Source organism: Centropristis striata, chromosome 4 (assembly GCF_030273125.1).
Source record: "Centropristis striata isolate RG_2023a ecotype Rhode Island chromosome 4, C.striata_1.0, whole genome shotgun sequence".
In the NCBI taxonomy this organism is placed as follows: Eukaryota; Metazoa; Chordata; class Actinopteri; order Perciformes; family Serranidae; genus Centropristis; species Centropristis striata.
In genome coordinates this window covers 28,124,398-28,147,157 of record NC_081520.1, presented here as the reverse complement: position 1 = coordinate 28,147,157, position 22,760 = coordinate 28,124,398, and the positions used below count along the sequence as shown (strand labels likewise).

Here is a 22,760-nt window from a genome sequence, read left to right as displayed (position 1 = left end):
GTAAAGCAGAATAAAGATTCTTCTGAATTATGTGGTGGACTGTTAACAGATCCACGTGCTCTTATTTTGAAAGCTACACATGTTGGCTTTTATTTTGAAGTTGGGTTTACATGTTCTTACTGTAACGCTTCACGTTGGTAAATACATGCACCGGGAAAACAAGTGGAGGCTGACTGGCTGCAGTGTGCTTTGTTCTCTTCTGGTAATTTTCGCTAGCATTAGCTCTAACAGGAAGTGTAACCCATATACAGTCTACGGTGAAACCTCACTCAGAAACTCCAATGACGCTAAAAGAGTGCTCACGCGGTTGTTATGACACCTCAAGTGTTTGACGTCCTGGCAGCTTAAAAAAAAACAAAAAAAACAATCCCCTCTTCTGAGGTAGCATCGGCATATTATAGCAGCGTCGGGGCGCCGCCACTCAATGAATATAGCGGAAACTACCAAACCTCAGCTCACAATGTTGATGCTGACGGTGCTGCTGCTGGCTCTTAGCGGCGGATGGTTCAAAAATGTAATGCCTCGTCAGACGATGTTTATTACTTTTTAATGGCCTTATTTTTGGCTAATATCATTCACTACCTTTTAAAACCCTGTGGCAACCCTGCACACTGAGCCGGGCTTTTATTGTGAAGGGCCCTCAGTAGGAGAACAGATTTTATGAATCTGAACCCATTTTAAATTTGAGAATCAGTTTCAGACAGCTCAGGATTATTCTGCTCACATTTCCCACTAAATAAAATGCATGCAAAAATATAAACATTTTAATGTTAAAAATATATACATAAATATATATAAAATGTTTGTTAATTATAAAATGTTAATGTGTAAAAAATATATAAAATGTAAATAAAATATATCTGTTAGAGCCATTTTGTATATTGTGGAAAAGCTGATAAGTAATCCAGATTCATAGTTCATAGTTCTTTATTGAAGTTGTAAGAATGCCTATTGGTTCGTAGGAATTTCACTCTTCTTATTGGCTGAGATGTGTGTAACGTCATAATTGCATACTTTGTTTTAATTAGGATTATGGAGACGAGGAGAGCACACTAGTTTTTGACCATGCTCATAATTGTTATTTTTTGGATTGCTGCAGTTTATTATTTGTAATGCTCAAACAAAAGGTTTTCAATAAACCATAAAAAAGAAACTGTGGGATTTTTTCGGTTTAAGACACGCATCAACTACATCCTCACGCGCCATAATTGAAGTGTGCGTTTCAAGTAAAACTAGACTGAGCCACACTAACAATATCTAAAAGTATTAAATCAAATTACATTAAATTAAATCTGAGCGTGTTTCTTAAAAAGGCAATTTTTTACATGGAGTCTGGTGCAGCTCTAACTATATAATATAATACAACATGACATCACTTGTTGACACTTGTTGACTAGAAACAGAGCGTTCAGGTCAGGTCGTTGGTGAGCAGGACAAACCAGGAGCTGAAGGTCAAAGGTCGTCTGTCGTAGTCGGGCAGGTCGGGGGTCGTCTTACTGGCCTCCAGGTTCAGAAACTTAAATATGTGCACCTTCCCTTTAATACAGATCTAAACACACACACACATAGAAACACACATGGTCAGCCAACACGCTTCACACTCTGCTTCTACATCAGTGATGTCACTTTCTGTGTACCTGTGCAGGTGGCGTCTGCAGAGGATTGTTGTCCAGGACGATGGTCTGCAGCTGTGTCAGGCGGCGGTAACACACAGGCAGAGAGGTCACTCTGTTACAGGAGAAGTCCAGACGCACCAGAGGGAGCTCAGCCAGCTCTGAGGACACACACACACACACACACACACACAGGTACTCATACTGTGTGTGTTTGTGTGTGTGTGTGTGTGTGTGTGTGTGTGTGTGTGTGTGTGTACCTGGGGGCAGGCGGACCAGGTGGTTCCTCCTGATGTTCAGGTCTCGTAGATTCTCCAGCTGACCCACCTGAGGCGGGAGAGTCTGGATCTCGTTACAGCTGACGTCCTGCAGGGGGGCGCCACACATAATTAGTGACATCATCAGTGACCGAGGATCAATAATCAATAATCAGCCCAATCAGACAGATCAAAGATCCAGGGTTTCCCTGCCATTTTACAGCTTAGGCGCGGCGCCTAAGCATTTTTGCCTCCCGCCTAAGAGAAAAAATAGAGCAGGTGAACAAAAATAAATAAGAGCCGCATTGCGTCCCGTTGATCTTTCCACGTTGCCGGGTATTTCCAAAAACGGACATTTCACCTTCTCTGTTTAAAAAAACCCTCCAGTGTTTCCCCTACATTCATTTGGATTACGTGCACCACTGCGGAAATTTCACATGATCGTTAATATCAATGCGCCACTAATGATTTCTACTCGCACTGTGTGAGCGCAACAACACACAACGTTATTTTCGACTTGTTTTGAGTCATCAACGAGCGCATCAAATCCTGTCTGACCCTCTTAGGACATCAACGTGAAAGGTAACGTTCAAGCTTATTCATGGTCTATATATCGAGTAGCGCAGGTACCAGGGCAGGAATTCCACGAGGGCCACGGCCTCGCTCCGTGTCTCACCGTCTGCGTGTGCACCGAATTAAATCCAATCAACCTGTCCGGGCGGTAGGGTCTGCAGGCGCAGCCGACCATTTTCGTGTTGTGACCTATCAACACATGGCTCATTTGAATATTCAAATGAGCCATGTGTTGATTCGCCACAACCAAAAATGCCAAGACCTCCTTTAACCCGGAATGGACAAGAGAACGTGGGTTTGTTACAAAAAGTAAGAGGGATGAGTTTAATTTTTTTTGTACATTATGTCGAAGTGATGTCAGCAAAGGCAAAGCTGCTATCGAGAGACATGCTAGCACTGACAAGCATCGAGCTAATCGGAGTACAACTCTGCTTAGAACCGGATCATACTAAACAAATATCTGCTTGCATGTCCCATGTATGCAAAGTGTCCTCCTTTTTGATGTGAAGGAAATGGCCACCCTACCGGGCGGTCAGAGGTCCAAATACACTGTTGCATATGCCGTTCGGTAGCCGAGAGGTAACATTAGCTAACAGTTAGAGTTCTCAAAAAATTGAGAATGCAAAATGCTAAGTGTCCTTGCCCCTAAAATGACAAAATTCCAGGCCTGGCCAGGCGGTTCTACAGGACCAATTCAGCCATAAGAATTAAATGTTCAAAAGGGGGCTGTGAATTGTGCAAATAAAGTGTAAATGGCAAATAAAGCAATTTGAGTCTGTTTTTTAGTTACCTATAGTAATAATAGTGGTCAAAATTATGTGAAATTGCAGTTTTTGGTAAAAAAAAAAAAAAAAGCTTTTTAAAAAAATGTAAGGCTGAGGAGAGCTAACCCCGCTGCTTCAGCTGGCCACCCCCCTAAGACTTCTAAAAAAACCCAGGTAAAACCCTGAGATCAATAGTTTGATTATTACCAGTTCAGTGAGCTGTCTCAGCTGACCCACTTCTTCTGGCAGAGAAACCAGCTTGTTGTTGCAGGCGATCAGAACCTTCAGAGGAAGACTGCAGACTACCGCAGGGAGGACAGACAGCTGGTTCCGACTGGACAGACAGGGAGAGAGACAGACAGGGAGACAGGCAGGGAGAGAGAGAGAGAGAGAAACAGAGAGAGAGACAGGGAGAGAGAAAGACAGGAATAGAAAGAGAAAGGGAGACAGAGAGACAGGCAGGGAGAGACACAGACAGGCAGGGAGAGAGACAGAGTTCAGTTTTCTTCAAGAGTCCACAGAATGAGGACAGGATAGAAGGGACACTGCTGTGAGTCGTGTGTGTGTGTGTGTGTGTGTGTGTGTGTGTGTGTGTGTACCTGAGGTTCAGGTAGGTGAGGGCCTGCAGGTTGAGCAGACTGTCTGGGAGAGACCTTAGACAGTTCTGGTAGAGGTTGAGACTCTCCAGAGACACAAAGAGACAGAGCTCCAGAGGAAGCTCCGACAGACGGTTACGGGACACGTCTGCACACACAAACACAACATCAGGAGTCATTGAAACATCTGGACGTTAAATAGTTAAAAGAAATTCACGCTGAAGGTTTGTTACCAGACGTGTTTCTGTTAGAATCCAAGCTAAATGTGGCATTAAAGAAAATGTGAATGAGTGAGTTTCCATCAGCTGGTTCAGAGTTCAACACGAGCAGTGACCTATCATCAGTCCTGTTTTATTCAACTGTCACTCACATTAAAACTCTACCTTCACCCTCTGAACCCCAACAAGTTTCAGAGCGCTTTTTTATTGTTGCTGTTTCTTTATGTGTCCTTGTATTTCACTGCAACATATAAATCTATGTAATCTAGTCCTGCAGCTCTGTGGAATCAGCACAATCAGAACAACTCAAACATGTAACGCCTGGATTCCACTGGATGCGTAACGGCTGCAGATCCGTCGTCGGAGCCGTTACGCACCCATTATAATCAATGTGTGAGATTCCACCGACTGCAGATCCGCTGCGTAATGAGTCCGACAACGCAGGGCCATCCGACAGCCCTCGCAACACTTGCGCAGAGCTTCTATTTTTGTCGGACGACGGAGCACAACGCATAAATTCAGCACAGAGCAGATCGTTCGGGACAGGAAGTCTTGCACAGACACAAAATAAAACACCGGTATATTTTCAAAATAAAATACCTCGGGTTCGCTAACGAGGTCGGCCGGCTCGTTAACAAGCCGGCCGACCTCGTTAGCGCTCGTTAAGACGGAGTCGCTGGATTTGTCTCCAGTCATTAAGGAGGAGATGTTGATTATCTTCCAGTTATATAAATTGATTAGGCGTGAATTCGCGAGATCTCGTGCGTCCTCGGGACTCTGCTGTCCGCAACAGCTCCGACACAGACGGATCCGGTGGGTGTTGACGGACTGCGTAGATACGCAGCCGTTGTGGCCAGACCCCTGTCGGAGTCGTTACGCATCCAGTGGAATCAGAAATCAGAAAAAAGTTTAATTTCTCAGATGAATTATGAGATATAAGAAATAAATTATGAATTATAATTGTCATGAATGTTGTCACAAACACAAAATGACCAAAAAATGACCAAAAAATACGTAAAATGAGCAAAAAAGACAAGGAATACCAAAAAGAGACAGAAAATTATAAAGACAGAAAATTACGTAAAATGACCAAAAAGGATACAAAATACCAAAAAAAGGCACAAAAAGACAGAAAATTACAAACAAAATGTCTAAATCCAGTTTTCTCCAAATATTGAAGTATTGTCATGTTTCCAGCCTCTCTTCTCCTCTCTGCTCTGTGTAAACAGCCTCCCCTGTCCTAGGGATGGGTACCGAAGTCGGTACTTTTATAGGTACCGACTGTATTCTGTCGGTACTACCAAGTACCGATTCATGTAAAATCAAACGGTACCATGTTTCGGTACCTAAACGGCGTTACCTTTAAACAGATCATTGATTTCAACCTGTTTTCATTTGCCGTCTTTGATTAACAAGCGTGCTGATGATCGCACTATTTTTTGATTTACCTCCTCGTCTGGTCCTGTCTGCTCACCGCGGCCACTAGCCACTAGCTGCTGCCATCTTCCACCCCGGCGCAGGGACGAACAGCTCGACTCTAGGCCTGCTAGCCGCCAGCCGCTATCTCTCCAATGTCTCTACCCGGGCTTGGCCTTCGTCTGCCTCGAGATTGGACCTTCCTTACTCTGTTTGCTCTCTTCATTCTTCTGTGAACCAGTCATTGACAGCTAGCAGCTAGCTGCTGCATCTCTGGTCCTCCGCCAATACTCCGCTCTTCAACTCAGGAATATTACCTGCCACTTTACTCCAAACTGCCTCGCTGAAATTAAATCCCTCGGACTCCTGCGTCATCCTCGATATGTGCACAGAGCAGCCCGACTCAACTGTTTATTTACCGGTGCTCCGCCGCACAGCTACGACTTCATCACAACAAATCACACATGCACATTTGCAACCTGAGACCGCTCCTCTGTGTTGACAGCATCATCCACCTCCAGGGCATGAAATTGGCACCCGCCCACACGCCAAATGCGGGTAAATTTTGTGATTGGCGGGTGAAACTGTCAATCAACCTGCCACGTTGGCGTGTAGCCGATAAGACAACACAACACTGAGCAAGTGTTGTGTGTTGTTGACCAATCAGGTAGCCTATTGTTGTTGCTAAACAAGCCCTGCCGGTTTTTTGGATTTTCAAAAATTTTTTAAAAAAACAAAAGGTGGCGGCATATTGCTGGCGTGAAGAGGCCGCTGGCTGTAACAGAACAAAAAGAGGATGAGGAGGACGATTCAAAGAAAAAAAGGAAAAAAAAGACGTTTTAATACAAAGTGGAAATCGGAAAGGGATGGCAAGGTTCGTGACTGGCTGGTGTGTGACGTCACAACAGAGGAGATGCAATGTCGGGATTGCCGTATGTATGGCTCGGAGAAAGCTAAATCAAACCCATTTGTAATCGGGACAAAAAACTTAAAGTTAGAGGCAATTAAAGACAACGAGTCCTCAAAAAGCCACTTGCACACGATCAGTTGTAAGGTGGGGAAGACGGCTCCCCCAGAGCAGACAGCTGCGGTCAAGGCCCTGACGTCGATGAAAACAGCGCAGCTGGAGAGGATGAAGCTCCTGTTTAGGCTATTGGAAAGAGTGCCATTGCCATTGTGACTAATGGATTGCAGTTGGGTGTTCACTAAATAAATGAGACCATCAGTGAGATGATTGGCTGTTTGTATTTCTGTTATTTTCTATTCTAAATGCCTGCCACACCAGGTCAGATACAGTTGTAAGGCATTATCTAGGTCTAGTCATTAATGAGATTAAATTGGTTGATAATTCAACAGCACTTTAACGTGTATTCTGTACAAGTTCAAGAACCATTCTTATGCATTTTCTGAGTCGTTCACCTTTATTTTAGGCACAAAAATAATTTGGCTGGTAAAAAACCACTGTGGCAGGTGGATTTCAAAATCCACCTGTCACAGTGGCTGCTGGCCAAAAAAGTTAACTTCAGGCCATGTCCACCTCCCAACCTCTGTTCCGGCATCCTTTGATAACACTGCAACCTTCATGCTACAAAATGCACGTTCACTCAACAATAAAGCACTGCTCATCCTGGATGTTATATTCCTTTGATATATTTTTTAAAGTTTATATTTTGAGAAATGCATATGTTGAATTGAAAAATTGAGATTTTATTATTAAACAAATTAACATTTATTACCACATAAACGAACGCAAAAGTACAGAAAATTGGTACTGTTGAGTACCAATACCGATTCCCAGGTACCGGGTATCGGTACCGTATCGGTTCAAATGTGAAAGGTACCCATCCCTACCCTGTCCTGTCCTCTCCTCTCTGCTCTGTGTAAACAGCCTCTCCTGTCTTCTCCTCTCTGCTCTGTGTAAACAGCCTCTCCTGTCCTCTCCTCTCTGCTCTGTTTAAACAGATTTTCAGTGAATATTTGTCACATGACCGTTGGTCTCAGCAGAATCAATCATGTGTGTGTATCAACAGTGTCTCTGAGGAGCAGAATTTAATGTTTTTAACAGGACCTGGTTAGTGCAAACGCTTTATTTTAAATGACATATGTAGAATAAAGAGATTCTGACACACATCAACATTTAACACAAGTTTGTCACTTTTTATAACTGATGATGCGTTCAAGGATAATCAGAAAGTTCAAACTGACGATAATGTCTGTTTCTACAGTTTCTTTCTGGATTTTGGTGATTTTAAAAAAAGAAAACATACTATTTTGGGTTCAGAGTGAAGTGTGATGTCACCAACATGTTTATGTTTATAAACGATAATTTGATTGTTATAGTGAAGTTATTGATCAGCTGACAGTGAAGTTATTGATCAGCTGACAGTGAAGTTATTGATCAGCTGACAGTGAAGATGACATCAGATGATTTATTGGTTAGACTCAGATTAAAGCCTCGGAGGATCCGCAGCTCTGAGACAGAGGAAGTCTTTGCTCCACTTCTGAACACAGCAGAGCTGAAGCCTGAGGCGTGCACACACACACACACACACACACACACACACACACACACACACACACACACACACAGTGTCTGAGCTGCATTAAAGCTGAACCAGGACCCTAACAGTTGAACATTTGTGACGTTTCTTGTTCTTTATCGCTCGACAGATTTGTGTTTTATCTGCTTGTGTCTCTCTGCTGGTTTATAGGATGAGTTTGTCATATTTTGTTGGTACTTTGCTCTTTTTTCAGTGTTTGAATCAAACCTCACAAAGGATGCCCACAATTAAAACAAACACCCTACACAACGAATGGTTATATTCAACCCACAAAATAACAAACACAGCCATGACTGTGTTGATTACAGAGAGCTGCAGAATGTATAGATTATATAGATATAATAATAATAATATACTGCAGTGAATAGAACACCTGAAGCTTCTCGTTAGGCCTGTCACGACAATTACTATATCGATTTATCGTTCATTATATAAATATGGACACAATAGTTTATTTCTGGACTCAATATATTGTCGTTTACATGTTTGACTTTTTGTGCTGTTTTGTATTTAAAGTAAAGCTGCAAATGTTTGACAGGCAGCACAAACTGCCGAAAAAAAAATATATTTCCCAAGCAGCCATTCCAGCTGTTTATATGGTATTTTAATAATAAAATAATATAATACATAATGATTATAAGTGCAATATTTTGGTAACAGAGCCTGACAGTCTATTTTATTTGTTTTGGTTGTAGTTTATTTATTTATGTTTTATTTATTTAGGATATTTTATTTCTTTTCCACATTTCAATCCAATGTTTAATATTCTAGAGATTTAAAAATGCATTGCTGTGGAAAAGGCTGTTCTCATTATGCTCTAATATGGTTATTAAACTAAAACAACATCGATACAATGATACTATCATTTATCCTGATAAGTTCTGGGCAAATATATCGTCCTAAAAAATGTGTTATCATGACAGGACTAACACAAACACAACCATGATTGTGCTGCTTACAGAGTGGCCGAACTTCTGGATTATATAGATTCTATATACTGCAGTGAAACATGAGGACACAGAGAGGAGAAAGTAAACAGAGCAAAAGAACACCTGAAGGTGCTTGTTAAAAGGGATTCCCAGAGTTTAACTGACGGTCCTGACATGTTTTCTGAAAAGAGCTGAATAAATAAAGTCGAATATGATTATTACATTAACTACTGTATCATTGATATCATTATTTTGCTGATATCAGAGATGATGTGATGATGAAGAGCCCCTTTATCATGGAACAATTTGCAAAAGGACTTGAAACTGTCTGAACTGATCAAAATCTGTGTATTAAAATCGATTTTAAAGGACAAAGAAATCTCTTCCCTTGGTCAGTGTGACTGCTCCTTATAAGTCGGCTACTGATTCCCCTTTCAGTGTTGTTGTGATGGCTAAATTTGTATTTAATTGTTTATGATAACTGTGTTGAAATGTTGTATGTTGCTCTTTTTATGCTGCTTTCTTGGCCAGGTCTCTCTTGGAAAAGAGATTTTTTTTTATCTAAATAAGGCTTTTACCTGGTTAAATAAAGGAGATGTGTATATATACACAAGAGATGAAGCTGTCCACCTGTACAGACTGGACCTCTCCCTGCCGGCCGGGTGTCTCTGGTGGGTGGAGCAGCTGATTAAATAATAATCATCATGATCATCATCATCACTGTCATCAAACAAACAGCCAGGTGAGTTCACCTTCTCAACCTGACGTCAGATACTCGGCTCGGCACGAGCCGAGCCTCTGACGATGATGATGATGAACTAACAGAACCAGCTACCTTTGTTTATAAACAGACTAGCCGTGTGCTAACGTTAGCATGCTAGCTGGCTACATATCAACAACCGTCTCTAAATTACAGGTGTTCTGACACAACTGGTACCCGACACAGATAGTCCCCTCCGCTCCCTGAGCCTCAGTTTAACTCCAGAAAACTTAATAAGTCACAGTTAATATGTTAGTTTTACAGTTTAAAACATGTAAACAATGTGACGGAGTTTTAGTTTAGCCGCGCTACAGAGAGCTAATATAACTAGCTACAGTTAGCTGGAGTTATTTGGGCTCCGGATGTTGTTGTTGTTGTTTAGTTTTATTATGAGAGTTATTAAAGTACATAAAGAGCTCCGGGGTCCGGTAGGGAGCTGGTTACCGTCTGTCTGTCTGTCTGTCTGTCTGTGAGCGGTTTATTCAGTAATAACAGACTCGGAGCAGTGAATCACGGCTGGAATAGATAGTTAGAGAGTTTAGGGGTGCAGTTTTGGTCGTAACACCGGCCCGGTCCGAGCCGGTCCTCAGGAAAGTTATATCTAACTTCTTCCTGCCCTGAACTCCATTAGACTCTCTATAAGTGGCCGTCCCTGGGCCCCCGGAGCCCGGCCGGACCCCTGGCCCCGGCCCCGTCCACTCACCGGCCCGGGTGGTGTCAGTCAGGTCGTGGTCTCTGGCGCTCCGCGGGAACTCCTTCAGCTTCCTCCCGCTGAGGTTCAGGCTCCCGGTGGCCGAGGCTTCGTCCAGAGCCCGGTCCAGAGACCGGTTCCAGGGCGCCGGACCCACCGGGCCCAGGCCGTTATTGTTCCCGACCAGCACATTCCCGGTGCCGCCGCCGCTTCCTCCCACCGTGAAGGAGAGTCCGGTGTTGTCTCCAGAGCCCAGCAACACTGAGGCCGCCATTACACTCTGCTGCTAGCTCCGAGCTAACGGCTAACTCCACCCAAACCCAAGGCCGAGCATGCGCAGAACGCAGCGCCGGACAACAGCAGGTACTGCACAAAATACTGCAAATGGTACTGCTAATAATTCTGCATATAATACTGCATATAATACTATGATACAACATGTAATACTGCAGAAAATACTGCAAATAACACTATGATACTGCAGAAAATACTGCAAATAATACTGCAAATAATACAATGATACTGCAAATAATACTGTGATACTGCATATAATACTGTAAATAATACTGCAAATAATTTTATGATACTGCATATAATACTACAGAAAATACTGCAAATAATACTATGATGCTGCAGAAAGTACTGCATATAATACTACAGAAAATACTGCAAATAATACTATGATGCTGCAGAAAGTACTGCAAATAATACTATGATACTGCAAATAATACTGTGATACTGCATATAATATTGCAAGTAATACTGCAAATAATTATATGATACTGCATATAATACTACAGAAAGTAATTTAATGTCATTTAATTCTTATCTTTAACTGTGCCACAGATGCACTGGTGGTAACGCCTCTGCACCTGTCAGATCACTTTTTTATCCAGTTTAATGGCACTCTATCAGAGCAATCCTCTGCTCCTGCACCAATGGTTACGTTCCGCCGTAACCTCCGGAACTTATCCCCAGCCCACTTCTCCTCTATTGTCGCCTCTGCCCTACCTCCGCTCAGCACATTCTCCTCTCTGAAGGCTAATGATGCCACTGACTCACTCTGCTCTACTCTGAACTCATGTCTAAACAGGCTATGTCCTTTATCTACAAGGCCTGCTCGACCCAACCAATCCCAACCATTGTTGACTGATACCCTCCGATCACAGCGTGACCTGCCGATGATCTCATAAGCTACCAGACACTATTGTCCTCCTTCTCAGGCAGCATCACCGCTGCAAAGACTGCTTTTTACAACGACAAAGTCAACAGTGCCACTGACACCCGAAAACTATTTTCAACCTTCAAATCACTACTCAACCCTCCGCCTCCTCCCCCTCCTACCTGCCTCACCACAGACACATTTTCATCCTTCTTTACAGACAAAGTTGCAGCAATCAGCAGCCAATTCTCTGACCTGCTCACTCCCCACCCGACTCATAAGACTGTGACTTGTAGAAGTCCTACTACATGTCTCTCTGTATCTCAGCTGGGCGGCACTGAATCAGTTGACAGCACCTAATTTTCTGGCTTTACACCCCTCTCTGAGAGTGAGGTATCCAAACTGTTGACATGTAGCCATCCTACTACATGCTCATTGGACCCTATATCAACAAACCTTCTTCAGTCCGTTAGCCCAACCATCACGCCAGCTATCACACATATGATTAACGCATCACTGTCCTCCGGCACTTTTCCCACTGCATTCAAAGAAGCTCGGGTAACACCTCTAATCAAGAAACCCTCTCTCAACCCTGCTGAAGTCGAGAACTATCGTCCTGTCTCACTTCTTCCATTCTTATCCAAAACTATTGAACGGGCCGTCGTTAAACAAGTCTCAGAATTCCTCCTACAGAACAATCTTCTTGATCCAAATCAATCTGGTTTCAAAAGCGGTCACTCAACTGTAACTGCTCTGTTGTCTGTGACAGAAGCCTTAAAAGAAGCAAGAACAGCAGCAAAGTCCTCAATTCTCATTCTGCTTGACTTGTCAGCTGCGTTTGACACAGTTAACCATCGCATCCTCCTCTCTACTCTCTCTCTAAAATGGGCATATCTGGCTTGGCTCTGTCCTGGTTTGTTTCCTACCTGAAAGGACGCTCATTCAGTGTATCCTGGCATGTATAGTTGTCTACTTTGCGTTGCCTCTCCGCAGGGGTTCCCCAGGGCTCAGTGCTGGGACCCCTGTTATTCGCTATCGACACCACCTCTCTGGGTCAGGTTATCCGCTCACGTGGTTTTTCCTATCACTGCTATGCAGATGACACTCAGCTCTATCTGTCATTTCCTCCTGATGACCCATCGGTCTCTGCATGTGTCTCTGACTGCCTCTCAGACATCGCCACATGGATGAAGGCACATCACCTCCAGCTGAACCTTTCAAAAACTGAACTGCTGGTCCTCCCTGCTAAACCTACAATACACCACAACATCAACATCAAAATTGACTCCCTGTGTCTTGCCCCCACAAGGGTGGTGAGAAACTTAGGTGTGATGATTGATGACCAACTCACTTTTTCCAGTCATGTCGCCTCAGTTACCCGGTCATGCCGCTTTGTACTTTTCTCTCTAGGTCGTCCTCAGACGAGCCTTCCATCGTCGTTTCCAGTGATCCCGATTCTCCATACATCTGGCCAGTTCATTGGTACTTTGTGCTCCTGCATCGTCCTTGAGTACGTCCACATATGTTAGTGTGGGACGTCCCACAGACCGGCGCCCATGTGTTGGTTCCCACAGCACCAGTTTGCTGGCCGACAGTTCCCATTCGCTAGTCTTATTCTCCTGGCTGCTATTTTCTGGCGCAACCTTGGTATTCCCTCATACAGAGTCTTGTTAGTAACATGTGTACTCTTGCTGATGTTAAGTACTGCACGCAGCATCAGAAAAATCAGACCTTACATAACTCAACATGCCACTCAACTCTTGACACACGCTGTCGTCATCTCAAAACTTGATTACTGCAACGTCCTCGTGACGGGCCTCCCAGACTGCACAGTATACCGCTTTAGATGATCCAGAACGCGGAGGCGCCCCTGGTCTACAACCAGCCAAAAAGGTCACATGTCACACCACTGCTCATCGAGCTCCACTGGCTACCTGTTGCAGCCCGCATCAAATTCAAATCTCTAATGCTGCCTATAAAGTTATCTCCAGTACTGCACCTACCTACCTGAACGCCCTGATTCAGGCATATGCTACCTCACGACCGTTGCGCTCTTTCAATGAAAGGCGCCTGGCTCTGCCCCCCGTTGGTCCAAGGCAATCCAAACACTTTGCATTTCTTGTTCCCTGCTGGTTGAACACACTACCAGTTCAGGCCAGAGCAGGGGCGTCCCTCTCTACCTTTAAAAAAAACTCCTAAAGACCCAGCTCTTCAGAGAGCATCTTCTTTCCTAGCACCACACAATAATTCTACTCCTCAAAGAATTGTCACTAGCACTTATTGATGCACTAATGGCTCTTACTGCACTATACCTTGATTGTTTGCTTTTTTCTTCCTGTAAGTCGCTTTGGATAAAAGCGCCTGCTAAATGACTAAATGTAAATGTAAATACTGCAGAAAATACTGCAGAAAATACTGCAAATGATACTATGATACTGCATATGTTACTGCAGAAAATACTGCAAATAATACTATGATACTGCAAATAATACTGCAAATAATACTATGATACTGCATATAATACTGCAGAAATACTGCAAATAATGCTATGATACTGCATATAATACTGCAGAAAATACTGCAAATAATACGATGGTACTGCATATAATACTGCAGAAAATACTGCAAGTAATACTGCAAATAATACTGCAGAAAATACTATTATACTGAAAATAATACTGCAAATAACACTCCAAATAAGACTATGAGACTGCATATAATACTGCAGAAAATACTGAAAATAATACTGCAGATAATACTATGATACTGTATATGATACTGCATAATACACTGCAAAAATACTGTAAATAATACTGCAAATATGACCATGACACTGCAGAAAATACTGCATAATACACTGCAAAAAATATTGTAAATAATACTGCAAATATTACTATGACACTGCAGAAAATACTGCATATAATACCGCAAATAATACTCCAAATAATACTATGGGACTGCATATAATAATGCAGAAAAAACTGCATCTGATACTGGAAATAATGGCACAAACAATACTGCATATAACATAATAATAATGCATCTCACACTGAATTCAATATACATAATACTGCATATAATAATGTAATACTACATATAATACTGCTTTTTTTTATTGCCTGGCAGGTTTTTGTTGTTTTTGTGTTGGTGCAAAAGAACAAAGTACTGAATATATCTTAAGGTACTTCAAGTACTTTAAGTGAAAAAAACAGCAGCATGAATAGAAAATATGAAGAATAGAAATAGTCAGCATACAAACAAAATTTAATAAACATATATATAATATATAAAACAGTAGATAGAGTATGAAGGATTTTAAATGAAGGAGAGCTGTGTGAACAGGATCAGTATTTCTATTAACAAAGCGACTGTGCATCTTTAATATGCAGATAATACTACATATAATCCTGCTTTAATCATTCATATAATACTTCATATGTAGCAGATTCATTGATTACATTTGCCATTCACTGTTATCACTGTAAATCAAAACATTTTCCATGTTCCCACTTTGATTAGCTTCTGTTTCTGTAGATTTTATTAGTAAAATTGATCAGGTTCAGTGTGAGTGGAGTGCCCTCTGCTGGCAACACACACACACACACACACACACACACACACACACACACAAGCTGTCTTCAAACACTTTAATATGTTACTGTTACGAATGTTTTGTTCTGTAGTAACAAAAATGTTTTTGTGTGTTTTTTGTTCTAACTGTTCCAGTGAGTCACACTGAATAATGCTCTGGTCGTACAGGCTTACACCAACATGTCAACATTTATAAAGTGGTTTATATACAGACAGGAGGAGAAGGGGTCAGAAACAGATTGAAACTCAGCAGGTTAAAGTTACAGCAGGAAGTCACTGCAGCTAATTTTAACTCTTTAATAAGCAGAGAGAAGTGGTGGTGTTTCTAACGAGTGGTCAGTATGTGGGAGGTCACGAAGTGACACCAGAGGACACAGAGCTGCTGATCAGTGGTTAATGAGACACAGTGTACACAGTTAGACAGCCTGCAGACAGAACTGAAGGAGGAGAAACACACATACACACACAACCACAGACTCTCTCACTCACACACACACACACACACACACACACACACTCACACACACCTACACACAGACAGACTCACACACACACAAACACCTACACATACACACGCAGACCATGTTTCTTGCGTGGCCTTAAATATCTCTACGACATTTAAAGAAAACAAACAAAGTTTATTTGGCGAAGTCTGGTCTCATAGGGTTCTACAGGCAGCAGCAGGTGTCCATCTCTGTTCTGTTGTTTATTGTTTTTGGGGGAAATAAACCAGCAGAACGTCATGTTAAAGCTTCCTTTTGTTATGGTTAGGGTTTTTTTGACCCACAAAGCAGACGACGTGAATGAACAATCAAAAATAGCAGTTTATTGTAGGGGGGAAAGGTGAGGTGGCGTCTTAGTGGCTTAAGCTGGTGGGTGCTGTGGCTGGGCAGAGTGAGCGCTGGATCCTGGAGGCAGAGCACAGAGAACACAGGTTAGTACTACAGTCAGAAATCTCAAGTTATAAGTTCACACAGGATGATCTACCCAGAAGCAGTGGAACAATCTGGCAGCAAGAGCCCAGGAGGCCTGCCTCTTAAATACAGCTCCAGACGATGATCAGCCACAGGTGTGTGCAGCCAGCTCCTCAGCCACCCAGCAAGCCATGCCCATCTCTGCCAAGAGAGAAACACAGAAACCAACCCCCAGCCTCCACACACCATACTCCTGCTGGTAGAGCTCAGACTGCACCAGGCTCTGATTCTGTCTGATTGAACTTTAGTTTTAAATGTATATTATTTACTCTTTTCTGTAACTTTGTTTGTCCCGTTTCTGTTCATGAAGAATATCAGAGCAGCTGATAGAGTTATTTTAACCCTTTTATCTTCTTATCTGCAGGGAAATGCTTCTGAACAGGAAGCTGTCAGGGAGCTCCAAGCTACAACAAACACACACACACACACACACACCCTGCAGTAGGCGTGAAGCTGAGACTGAAACTTACACTGAAAACCCCAAACAGCACAACTGCATTAAATGAGCTACAAGCAACACACACACACACACACACACACTAACACACACACACACACGCACACTTGATCTCAACATTTCACACATTAACTTTTCAACAGAGTGTTAGCAAGGGTGAGTTTAAATTCTGTTTGTTTGTCCCTAAAACACAGAAACATCTGTAACACACACACAAACACACGCAAATGCACACGCACGCACACACCTAACAGGAAACAAAAAATGGATTATGCAAATGAGAGGAGAAAAAACAGTTTGAGGAGGTGTGACAGAGGGAGGACTGAGCAGAAACAGGAAGGTGTGTGTGTGTGTCAGCGGCTGAACGTCAGGCAGAGACACACATCGTGTTTGAATGTGTTTTCTCACAGTGTTGCTGGCTGTAGCTGTGTGAGTGTGTGAGTGTGGGGGTGTGTGTGATGTCTGTAGAGGACCGGCAGTAATCTAACGGTCAGAGATGGATCTACATCAGAGGACCAGTCTGGATATCTCCACCAGGAACCCTGAGGAGGACTTCGAGCTGCTGCTGAGAGTCGGAGGAGGGACGTACGGAGAAGTGTTTAAGGTCAGAGCCACACACACACACACACACACACACACACACACACACACACATACTGAGACAGGGAGAGAGGAGTTTAACTGGCTTTTTAAACAGTGTGATAGGTTGATTATTAGACTTTCAGGCTGATAATGTGATTTGTGGTGTGAATGTGTGAATGTGTGTGTGGGGATGTTCGCCCGCGCTCAACTCAACCATGTCTGACTTCTGCTGCAGCAGATGTGAGTTCAGCAACAGCCACGCTCCACTGGAAACACTCATCCTCTACAGATAACTCTGCTTCAGACCTTCAGACTTCAGTATTAGTCCAGTGCCAACAGTAGAGTCAGTCCTGCTCCTGATCATTGATCAGTGCTGACTGATTCTCCTCAGATCACTAGCCGAGACCTGGGGAGGATCAGTACCAGATCAGGACTAGTTAGTGGCACCATCTAGCACTGACTACTGGAAGTGACTTTGTTACGTGGTCTTAAAATGCGTCTGTGCGATCAGATCACTGTAATGGATCAGACAGAGTTCATCTCTGTGGAAACAAAAGTTGTGTTTGAGCTAACAGAGCTTAAATGAGGTAAATCCAATCGGCAACCTCCGGGTCTGAGCAGTGAGGCGAACCAGGAAGTGCCTTAAGCTGCATTCTGCCAGAGACTCCAGCAGGGGGTGCTGATGGCTGCAGAAGCATTTCTGTCCATTCACTTCAGTACAAAATGAGAAAACTTCTCACTTGATTTATTACCTCAGAAATGTTTTTTAGAGCAACACTATGGTCTCAATCACTGTCTTCTTCAAGACAATTTGATGTTAATAGTTCAAATAATGGCCCCATTTAGAAGAAAAAAAAGATAAAGAATCGTATGATTTGGAGCGTGGCTACCTTTGATTGACAGGTCACTAACAATAAAGATGTATATATATATATATATATATATGTATATATATATATGTGTGTATGTATGTATATATATGTGTGTGTGTATGTATGTATGTATGTGTGTATATATATATATATATATATATATATATATACATAATCAATCAAAATCTAATCAAAATATTCCCCTTGGGGATGAATAATATTCAGTTAGTCTGGTAGAATCTGCTTAGTCTGGAGCCGTCCACTGCTGTTTTTTTGGTCCATAAAGGTTTTGTGTAGCCGATGATCCGGGTATTTCAAGATGGCCTCGGACATCTTGACAGTGCATCTCTCCACCACCTCCTCCAGTGTGTCCAACTTGGCTCCAACCACGGAACCAGCTCAGAAAGTTCTTATGACTCCAGTCACTGAAGGCTTTTATCAGATTCCTGTCCATTCCTGATACACGCCACAATAGCAGTGTCGTCCGAGTACTTCTGGATGTGGCAGGACTCAGAGTTGTATTTGAAGTCCCCTGTGTAAAGTGTGAAGGGAATGGAGCCAGAACAGTCCCTTGTGGAGCCCCTGTGCTGCCTCTCTACACCTCAACCTGACTGACTCATGTTAGCATTAACTGGAGCATTAACTGATGTTAGTTTAAATGTCGATTACTGACCTGAATACTGAACAGAGACTCCGTCAATGTCCGTTAATCCAACCAAATGCTGAACAAGGAATTTAATGAACAAAACGTTAAAATAAACTGTCATTAAGTGAAAATACAGTGAAAGGGTCAAAGTTATAAGACCAAACCGCTAAATGTCCTTTTATTATGTATGTGTGTATATATATATATATATATATCTGTATATATATATAAGGAAATCAGTGCCGCTGTCAGCAAAGTAGCAGACCATTAAACTCCCGGTGAGGTTTGAGTAATTAATTTATACATTGTGATATATAAAGCCTAATAATCTATATAATATCTGAATATTGCTATTATTATGATGGAGATATATTATTCTCCTCTTTACATTTACTAATAATGATGTCCTAGTCAGAGGAGCGTGTGACAGCGCTGATTGGAAATGTTTCTATTCGGGCAGCACCGGTGGTAAAGGAGATGCTGACACTCCAGTGTCGGAGCTGGAACAGTAAACAGCAGAAGAGTCTAAACATGTTTTGCTTTGTCACCATTAAAAATAAAAACACCACAGAGTTTTATCAGCTCCAGGCATAGATACAATAGTCTAAGATCAATTCTCCGACTCAGACGTGTGGACTTCATGCTGACTCAAATTTGTGTACACGAGCTGAGAGCAGATGTGAGATCTGATCGTACCCTCCGCTCACGTCCAAATTGATAAATGCCGAGCCTTGCGTAGAAATGATCTTACGCCCACTTTACGCTCACTTTCTGTCGTACGCTCGTTTGATAAATGAGGGCCTTTGTGTCTATATTTAGACTATTCAGAACCTCTTGAGACTTTTCTGGTGTTATTGGAGAACTTTGGAGAGTCGTTCCTACTCTTCTTAACGAGTAGCGCCGTCCCAAAGCACTCACAAGCGGCCCATTCCTCCTGCAGCAGTCTCTCCCAGCTGCCGTCAGAGCAGGAGCTGTTAACTCCTCAGCGTCCAGTCTGCACCTGTCTGCAAATGAATCACGCCTCAACCCTATCCAATCAGCGTTGACTAGCAGCTCAGAAAGTACCTACCTGAGGCAGGAACTTTCTGAGCTGCTACCCGGTGAAGTTGGGCAAATCCTCTCTGCAAGCCACACCCATAGCTCACTAGAGGGAAAAGTACCTGATGGAAACGTGCCTACTGAGGATCAGATGGTAGGGTCTCTGGTAGAGACTCTGAGGGTCGGAGGCAGCAGGATGGAGTTTGGCGTGAAGTGAAAGTTAAAGTTGTGATATTTGGTGAGACTGAGCTGCTGTAAGATTCAAAGTATTTACTTCAGAAAAAGCATCAAAATAAAGTGAAAGGACTTAAAGTAAAATAGCAGATTGGCCCATTTTATACTGAAGTTTCTGACGTTTGATCGGCTTTAATGACTTTATAATCTGCAGTTTCTTTCTGTTACATGTTTGATCAGAAAGTTACTAAAGTTAAACTGGTTATAGTAAGTTAAGCAGTCCTCCAGGCCTCGGTTGGTTCAGTGTGAGTTTGTTTCTCTGAGTGTTGAAGCAGACGAGGTGTGATGACTGATAGTGATCAACCTGAGAGCAGAGCTCCTGCAGGAGGAAGTGGTTTCACCAGAAGTGAAAGTGTTTCTGTCGATCGCTGACAGAGTTTACTCCAACAGAAACACCAGCACGATCCTGCCTGACCCCTAGGCTTTATGTTTCATCACTGTAATATATACTGACAGTATTACTAAGTAATAAAAAGTAAAGATTAGAATATGAAAATGTTACCTAAAGGACCTACTCTGACCTTTGACCCCTGACTAAGTGTCACTTGTTGTTCTCGTTAGTGGACCTTTTTTCTTTTGAACTGAAGAGCTCTGAAAAATGAAACTTAAATGTGAAACCTGATGAAAGGTTGTTTTATTCTACAGTAAATGTTTCCACACACACGGACTCCATCACACTCAGATGAATGAAGTTAGGTTAACAGATGAACTCTGTGTCTTTGACAGTGAGTTGGTCCAACAGCTGAACCTTCACAGGACTGTTCTGTGATCCTGCTGACAAACTAACCAAATACGATTCAGATTCAGATTCCCTCATTCATCCCACACACAGCATGTAACCCTTTACACACAATAGCACCTTTCATTGGTCCGTTTCATGCCGGGAAATGTACGGCTCTGTGACGTCTCTCCTCCACTATGAACTCCAGCAGCAGGATACTGATCACATGATCCACCAGTGTTCCTTCAGAGTCACAGAGAGGAACACTGGTGGGACTGTTGGAGGACGACCATTATGATGGGCCATCGGGGCAAAGCGGGATATTTGATGTCTAACACACACCTCCCACTTTGTTGTAAACAAATCGGCATGTTATATGCACATGTGGTGTCCGCCGCTGATTGTTAACAAACCGGCATGGCTAACTGTACACAGTGTCCGGTGCTTGTTGTAAACAAATGGAGGTCTGACTGAACACATACTGCTGCAGCACATACACACTGTACTTCTACAGAGCTAACTGTTAGCCTATTAGCATTGTGCTACTGCGCAGCACTGCTGCTGCTCCGTCTCATGTCACTATCGTCTCCTCCCACTATCGTCTCCTCCCACTATCCTCCACCTCGTTCCTAACGCCAGATTGCACTATGAAAGGGCAGAATATTACTTCACCTTGGCTGGATGCGGGACAGCTCTATGAAAGGGGCTACTGACACACCATGCTGAGAGCAGAGCAGCATGTTACTGCCCGGAGAGCTGTGGGGTTAGTGCCTTGCTCAAGAGCTCTTCAGTCCTTCACCTGACAGTCCTGTTCCAAACCTGATTCCTGACCTCCAGGCCACAGACTGCCCCAAACAGATCAAACATATAATTCACACACACACACACACACACACACACACACACACACACACACACACAGATCTGATGGTAGTGTTGCACTGTGTGACGTTAACTCCAGTCAGAAACTGAAACACACTTTAGGTGTCTCCAAATGTGTTTGTGATCAACTAAAAATTCTTCTTCTTAATTTTTATTTTGAAAGGTTTTTAGACTTTTAGGACATTGAGTATAAAAAAGCAGAAAACAGCTGTTTTTGTGACTTTTAGAGATATGAGGTTCTCACAGGATGCCATGCTACAAACACTCGATGACCTTATATCTACAGTCATGGAAAAAAAATATTAGACGACCATTGTTTTCTTCAAGTTCTTGTTTATTTTAATGGCTGGTACAACTCAAGGTACATTTGTTTGGACAAATATGATGACAACAACAAAAATAGCTGATACGATTTTAATTTAAGAGCTGATATCTAGACATTTTACATGGTTTTCTTGATGATAACCAAAATCATTATCAAACAATTGTACCTTTACTTGTACCAGGCGTTAAAATGAACAAGAAACTTAACAAAACAATGGTGGTCTACTATGTTTTTTCATGACGGTATACTGTATATTTCACATATATATATGAAACTGGTGCCTCAGATGGTCCAGCTCAGAGGGAGGATGTGCTGACTTCATTAGTTTTCTTGCTGTTTCATTCATCGTGAAGCTTCAGATTTATTTCCTGCTAATGATTGTTTTGTGTGATTTAAACTGCGTCACATTTGGTTTCGATCTTCAGATCTGTGCTTAAACATTCCTGAATTAAATATCAACCATTTATAAAGAGCAGCACAGGAAGCAGAAGCAGGCCTCAGGTAGTTGAGGTGAGTCACCGTGGCATCCACTCAGACAACATTTCTACTGAGACAGCAGCCGGTTCAACCTGCTCAACCAGAATCACAGAAGCTTCATCACAGCAAATAATGTGTGCTGTTTTTAGAACTCTGTACCATAAGCCACCACCGCTCATAGGAGTCTATGGGTGGTGCTAACAGACGGTCAGGTTGTAGATCTGGTTGGTTTAGCTCTGCAGAGTTCAGCTCTTATCCTCAAGCAAATGAACGTGATGTCATCAATAATGTCTGACGGACACTCACGAACTCTGACGGACCCTGAGAGACTCTGACAGACCCTGATCTGATGTGATCTGCTGTGCAGGTCTCTTCCTATGGAAGATCTTCACTCGGTATCTGAAGATTTTAACAGTCTCTC

The 22,760-nt window shown here is 42.7% G+C and overlaps 2 protein-coding genes across 4 annotated transcripts in view; one reads left to right on the top strand and one right to left on the bottom strand.

The window, feature by feature from the left end:
• The window catches only part of lrch3 (leucine-rich repeats and calponin homology (CH) domain containing 3), a 30,133-nt gene extending 18,907 nt beyond the window's left edge, over positions 1-11,226 (bottom strand). For all 3 annotated transcript variants that reach the window (XM_059330894.1, XM_059330892.1, XM_059330893.1), the window contains exons 1-6: positions 10,391-11,226; positions 3,807-3,951; positions 3,415-3,541; positions 1,874-1,979; positions 1,638-1,774; positions 1,440-1,549 (exon numbers count right to left, since the gene is read on the bottom strand). In XM_059330894.1, coding sequence (XP_059186877.1) covers positions 1,440-1,549; positions 1,638-1,774; positions 1,874-1,979; positions 3,415-3,541; positions 3,807-3,951; positions 10,391-10,652 — 887 coding nt within the window. In that variant the 5' untranslated portion in view covers positions 10,653-11,226. The remainder of the gene's footprint in view (positions 1-1,439; positions 1,550-1,637; positions 1,775-1,873; positions 1,980-3,414; positions 3,542-3,806; positions 3,952-10,390) is intronic.
• A 5,082-nt stretch (positions 11,227-16,308) lies between these two features.
• The window catches only part of LOC131969493 (mitogen-activated protein kinase kinase kinase kinase 5-like), a 34,999-nt gene continuing 28,547 nt past the window's right edge, over positions 16,309-22,760 (top strand). The window contains exon 1 of the mRNA XM_059330512.1: positions 16,309-17,166. Within this exon, the coding sequence (XP_059186495.1) occupies positions 17,059-17,166 (108 nt within the window). The 5' untranslated portion in view covers positions 16,309-17,058. The remainder of the gene's footprint in view (positions 17,167-22,760) is intronic.